This window comes from Salvelinus sp. IW2-2015, linkage group LG34 (assembly GCF_002910315.2).
Source record: "Salvelinus sp. IW2-2015 linkage group LG34, ASM291031v2, whole genome shotgun sequence".
NCBI classification, from domain to species: domain Eukaryota; kingdom Metazoa; phylum Chordata; class Actinopteri; order Salmoniformes; family Salmonidae; genus Salvelinus; species Salvelinus sp. IW2-2015.
In genome coordinates, this window is record NC_036873.1 from 6,670,409 (window position 1) to 6,676,329 (window position 5,921).

The 5,921-nt window shown below is 52.3% G+C and overlaps 1 protein-coding gene across 1 annotated transcript in view; it reads right to left on the reverse strand.

The window, feature by feature from the left end:
• Window positions 1–3,255: 3,255 nt before the first annotated feature.
• The window catches only part of LOC139023639 (mucin-5AC-like), a 7,524-nt gene continuing 4,858 nt past the window's right edge, over window positions 3,256–5,921 (reverse strand). Inside the window, exons 3-4 of the mRNA XM_070437153.1 lie at window positions 4,741–5,616; window positions 3,256–3,867 (exon numbers count right to left, since the gene is read on the reverse strand). Coding sequence (XP_070293254.1) covers window positions 3,256–3,867; window positions 4,741–5,616 — 1,488 coding nt within the window. The remainder of the gene's footprint in view (window positions 3,868–4,740; window positions 5,617–5,921) is intronic.

Genomic DNA, 5,921 nt, shown 5'->3' on the forward strand with positions numbered 1-5,921 from the left:
GTGGGCTGCTGGTAGACGGTGGATGTGCTTGTATGGAGCGTGTCTGGTGGGCATGCTGTGTGGTGGGAGTCGCTGTGTTGTATGTGGGAGCAGCTGTGGTCGTTGTTGGTTGTGGAGTCTAGTGGGCGCTGTGCGTTGTTTGTAACTTGGTTATCGGTGAGCATCGGGTTTTGGGAGCTGTGGGTGTTGTAACAGCTGGGTGTTTGGAGCCGCTGTGGTTGTTGTGGGAAGCCCTGTGGTTGGTAACATAGTTGTGTTGTTGTGGGAGTCGTGTGGTTGTTGTGGGGAGCTGCTGTGGTTGGTGGAGCGCTGTGGTTGTTGTGGAGCAACGCTGTGGTTGTAGTGGGAGACGCTGTGGTTGTAGTGGGAGCCGCTGTGGTTGTTGTGGGAGGGAAGTGGTTGTTGTGGGAGCGCTGTGGTTGTTTGTGGAGTCAGCTGTCGTTGTGTGTGTTGTAGTGGGCCTGCTGGTGGTTGTTTTGGGGAGCTGTGGTTGTTGTGGGAGCCGCTGTGGTTGTTGTGGGAACTGCTGTGGTTGTAGTGGGGAGCCGTGTTGTGGGGCTGGTGTGGTCGTTGTGGGCTGCTAGTGGTGTCGTAGTGAGCGTGCGATGTTTACCTCAGTGTGGTTGTTTTGGAGGAGCAGCTCGGGTGGTTGTTGTGGGAGTCGCTTGTGGTGTTGTGCCTGTGTAATTGGATAGTGTGTGTTATGGTGGGGGACTGTGGATTGTTTGTGGGACTGCTGTTGAGCTTGTTGTGGGAGTCGCTGTGGTTGTGTGCGGAGCGTTCCTTGTGTTGGGGTTGTAAGTCGGAGCTCTGTGGTTGTAGTGGGAGCCGTTGGTTATGGACTGTGATTGTATGTGGGAGCCGCATGTGGGTTGTTGTGGAGACGCTGTGGTTGTAGTGGGAGCCGCTGTGGTTGTTGTGGAGCGCTGTGGTTGTTAGTGGAGACCCAGTGGTTGTTTGTGGGAGCCGCTGTGGTCTGTTGTGGGAAGTCGCTGTGGTTGTTGTGGGAGCCTCTGTGGTTGTATTGGGAATAAAGCTGTGGTTGTTGTGGGAACCGCCTGTGGTTGTGTGGGGCTGCTGTGGTTTTGTTGTGGGGAGCCGCTGTGGTTGTAATGGGAGCCGATGTGGTTGAAGTGGGAACGCTGTGGTTGTAGTGGGAGCCGCTGTGGTTGGTAGTGGGAGCGTGTGGTCGTTGTGGTTGCCGCTGTGGTCGTAGTGGGAGCCGCTGTTTGTTGTTGTAACATCTGCTGGTGGTATTGGTGGAGCATCGGGGTTGTTGTGGAGACGCTGTGGGTGTTTACATCAGCTGTGGTTGTTGTGGGAGCCGCTTGTGGTTGTTGGGACCCGTGTGGTTGTTGTAAATCAGCTTGATTGTTGTGGAGTCGCTGTGGTTTGTTGTGGGAGCCCTGCTTGTGGTTGTATGGGGATAAGGCTGTGGTTGTTGGGAGAGCAGTGGTTTGTGTGGGAGCGCTGTGGTTGTGTTGGAGCCGCTGTGGTTGTAATGGGAGCCGATGTGGTTGAAGGTGAAGCTGCTGTGGGTTGAGGGGAGCCGCTGTGTTGTGTGGGAGGCTGCTGTGGTCGTTGTGTTGCGCTTGGTTAGGGGAGCCGCTGTGTTTTGTAAATCTGCTGTGGTTATTGTGGGAGCACGGGGGTTGTTGTGGGAGACGCTGTGGGTGTTGTTAACATCAGCTGTGGTTGTTTGTGGGAGCCGCTGTGGGTTGTTGTGGGGGGGGCGCTGTGGTTGTTGTAACTAGCTGTGATGTTGTGGGAGTCCTGTGGTCGTTGTGGGAGTGTGTGGACGGATTGTGTTGTTGTACGGATCAGCTGTGGTTGTGGGGAGCCGCTGTGGTTGTGTGGGAGGCTGTGGTTGTTGTGGAGCAGTGTTGTTGTGGAGCCCGCTGTGGGGATTGTTGTGGGAGTCGCGTGGGTTGTTGGGAGCCTACTGTGGTGTGTTTGGGGGTAGAGCTGTGGATTGTTGTTGGTGAGCGCTGTGGTTGTTGTGGAGACGCTGTGGTTGTAGTGGGAGCCGCTGTGGTTGTTGTGGAGACGCTGTGGTTTGTAGGTGGGAGACCCAGTGGTGTTGTGGAGCCGCTGTGGTTGTTGTGGGAGTCGCTGTGGTTGTTGTGGGAGCCCGTTGTTGGATAGTTGTGGTCTTTGTGTTGTGGGAGACGCTGTGGTTGTTGTAACACTCAGCTGTGTTGTTGTGGGAGTCGCTGTGGTTGTTGTGGGAGCGCTGTGGTTGTTTAACATCAGCTGTGGTTGTTGTGGGAGCCGCTGTGGTTGTTGTGGGAGAACGCAGTGGTTGTTGTGGGAGCCGCTGTGGTTGTTGTGGGAGCCTCTGTGGTTGTATTTGGGATAAGCTGTGTGTTGTTGTGGGAGTCGCTGTGGTTGTTGTAACATCAGCTGTGAGTTGTTGTGGGAGTGCTGTGGTTGTTGTGGGAGACGCTGTGTGTTGTTGTAACTAGCTGTGGTTTGTTGTAGGAGTCGCTGTGGTCTGTTTGTGGGAGCGCTGTGGTTTGTGGGAGCGCTGTTCTGTGGAGGTTGGACATTGCTTGGTGGTGTGAGCGCTGTGGTTTGTAGTGGGAGCCGCTGTGGTTGTTGTGGGAGACGCTGTGGTTGTAGTGGGAGCCGCTGTGTTGTTGTGGGAGCGCTGTGGTTGTTTGGAGACAGTGGTTGTTGTGGAGCCCGTGTGGTTGGTTGTGGGGAAGTCCGCTGGTCTTGTTGTGGGAGCCCCTCTGTGGTTGTTTGGGTAGCTTATGTTGGGACGTTATTTTGTGGAACTGGTTTGAGTGGAGCCTGTGGTTGTTGTGGAGCACGCTGTGGTTGTTGTGGGAACACAGCTGTGTTCGTTGTGGGAGCCGCTGTGGTTGTTTGTGGGAAGCTGCGCTGTGGGTTGTTTTGTGGGAGCCGCTAGTGTGTTGATAGCCGGTTTGAGCCGCTGTGGTTCTTGAACAGTGGTTGGATTGTATCGCTGTGGTTGTATGTGGAGCTGCTGTGGTTGGTTGTGGAGGCTGTTCGGCCGCTGGTTGTAGTGGGAGCCGCTGTTGGTTTGTATGTGGGGCGCTGTGGGTTGGAAGTGGAGGTGAGCGTGTGTGGGAGCGTGTGGTTGTAGTGGGAAAGCCGCTGTGGTTGTATGGAGTGGGTGTGTAGTGCCTGTGCGTGATGGCCTTGTTGTTGTGTAACATCAGCTGTGGTTTATTGTGGGAGCAGCTTGGGGTTTCGTCTTGTGGGAAGACGCTGTCGGTTGTTGTAACATCAGCTGTGGTTGTATGTGGGAGCGCGCTGTGGTTTGTCTGTTGGGAGAAGTGGCTGTGTGGAGCTTGGTTTTGTGGGGCCGATGTTGCTCCGCTGGTGTTGTTGTGGGACCTCTTGTGGGTTGTATTGGAGTGAGCTTATAGATTGTTGTGGGAAGCCGCTGTGGGTTGTTGTGGGAGTACGCTTGGGTTGTAAGTGGCCGCTGTGGGTTGTTGTGGGAGCGCTGTGTTGTTTGTTGAGCTGCTGGTTGTATGGGGTAGACATGTGGATTCGTTGTGGGAGCCGCTGTGGTATGTTTGTTGGGAGACTTGGGTGAGCGCTGTGGTTGTTGTGGGAGACGCTGTGGTTGTAAATGGAGTAAGCCTCGGGTTGTTGTGGGACCGCTCGTCTGGTTTGTAGTTGGATTGTTGTTGGAGAGTCGCTGTGGTTTATCGAGTTGGGAGCATGCTGGGTTTTGTGGGAGACGCTGTGGGTTTGTAGTGGTACTCGCTGTGGTTTGTTGTTGGGAGCTCGTGGTGGTTGGTCGTTTGTGGGGTCGCTGTGGTCTTGTTGGTGTGAGCCTGTCTTGTGTGTTGTAACTTGTGGGTAAGTTGTTGTGGGTTGCTGGGAGCGCTGTGGGATGGGAGATACGCTGTGGGTGTTAGTAAGATCACGCTGTGGTTTGTAGTGGGAGCCGCTGTGGTTCGTTGTGGTGCCAGCTGGGTTGTTTAACCGTGGAGGTGGAGTCGCTGTGGTTGTTGTGGGAGCTGCTGTGGTTGTTAGTGGGGAGCGCTGTCGTTGTTTGTCGATACAGCTGTGGTTTAGTGGGAGCGCTGTGGTTGTTGTGGAGTGTGGTGTTATGGTGAAATCCCTGTGGGTTTGCTTGCGTGGGAGAGTAGTGCTGTGTTGTGGGAGCAGCTGTGTTTTTCTGTTGACAGAGTCGATGTTTGTGTGTGGAAGCTTGTGTTGTATTGGGGTTTAGATTAATCCTTACCAGCATTGATACTGCCAGTAACAATGTCCAAGAAGACTGTCGAGGTGTTGATGGATGTCTTGAGAGAGTCCTCTACATTTGTAATGTTAGGGACCACAGACTGGTTTGTGAAGATTAGGTTTGTTGTCACACCCACAGATCCAGACCTAAATATCAAATAATAGAATTGATGTGAAATGCAATAAAAGTTATTATTGTTATTAGTAGAATTAGTATTATTAAAGAATGGTTAACATGTGATTAATACTAATCTTCTACCTGCAATTAAGTAAGTTGTAGAAATGTGGACCATAATGAAATCTAATCATACCAGAAACTGATGATGATGCATCTGAGGAAGATTACAGGATATATTCCTTTGTATCCTTGATTCAACTGTAGAAAGATATCAATGCACACAATAAGCAATTAAAGGACCCCCAAATATGTAATACGTACAAATAACTCACAAGCAAGTTTTGTTTGAAATGTCCATTTCAATATTCGTGCTGATGTTAATGATCAACATATACCTCAGTTGTGACATTTAAAGCCAGATAAAGGTACTCCTTGGACTTCGGCATTTTGTAGGGTTCCAAAAAGTTACGATTCAGCCGGAACTGTAGAATAAGTACACCTTCATTTGCTCTTGGAGGGTCAGTGGATGCGGTGGTTGGGGAAACAGTAGTTGTTGGAGCAAAAAGTGTTGTTGTTGTAGCAGAAGCTGTAGGTGTCGTTGCTACAGCTGTCGTTGTTGTGGGAGAAGCTCTGGTTGATGTAGGGGAAGCTGTTGAGGTTGTGGGAGGTGATGTACTTGTTGTCAGAGAAAATGTGGTTGCTGTGGGTGCATCTGTGGTTGTTGTTAGGATGACTTGGGTGGTTGGAGCCTCAGCTGTTGTTGTGGGAACATCTTTGGTTGTTGTGGAGGAAGCTGTTGTAGCTTCTGTGGTTGTTGTCAGAGAAGATGTGGTTGTTGTGGGTGAAGCAGTGGTTGTTATGGCTGAAGCTGTGGTTGTTGTGGGGATGGCTGTGTTTTTTGTGGGGATGGCTGTGGTTGTCGCAGCTGCTGTAGCTGTTGCCGGAGAAGATGTGGTTGTTGTGGGTGCATCTGTGGTTGTTGTGTGTGCATACGTGGTTGTTGTGGGGATGGCTGTGGTTGTCAGAGCTCCTGTAGGTGTTGTCGGAGAAGATGTGGTTGTTGTGGGTGCTTCTGTGATTGTTGTGGGTGCAGCTGTGGTTGTAGTTGGAGCTGATGTGGTTGAAGTGGGAGCCGCTGTGGTTGTAGTGGGAGCCACTGTGGTTGTAGATGGAGCCGCTGTGGTTATTGTGGGAGACACATTGGTTGTTGTGGGAGCCGCTGTGGTTGTAGTGGGAGCCGATGTGGTTGTTTGTAATATCGGCTGTGGTTTCTGTGGGAGCAGCTGGGTTGTTTGGGGTGACGCTGTGGTTGTTGTAATCAGCTGTGGTTTTAGTGGGAGCCGCTGTGGTTGTAGTAGGAGCCGCTGTGGTCGTTGTGGTTGCCGCAGTGGTTGTAGTGGGAGCCGCTGTGGTTGTAGTTGGAGCCGCTGTGGTCGTAGTGGGGACGCTGTGGTTGTTAGTGGAGCCGCTGTGGTTGTAGGTGGGAGCCGATGTGGATGTAGTGGGAGCCGCTGTGGCCGTTGTGGTTGCCGCAGTGGTTGTAGTGGGAGCCGCTGTGGTTGTAGTGGAGCCGCTG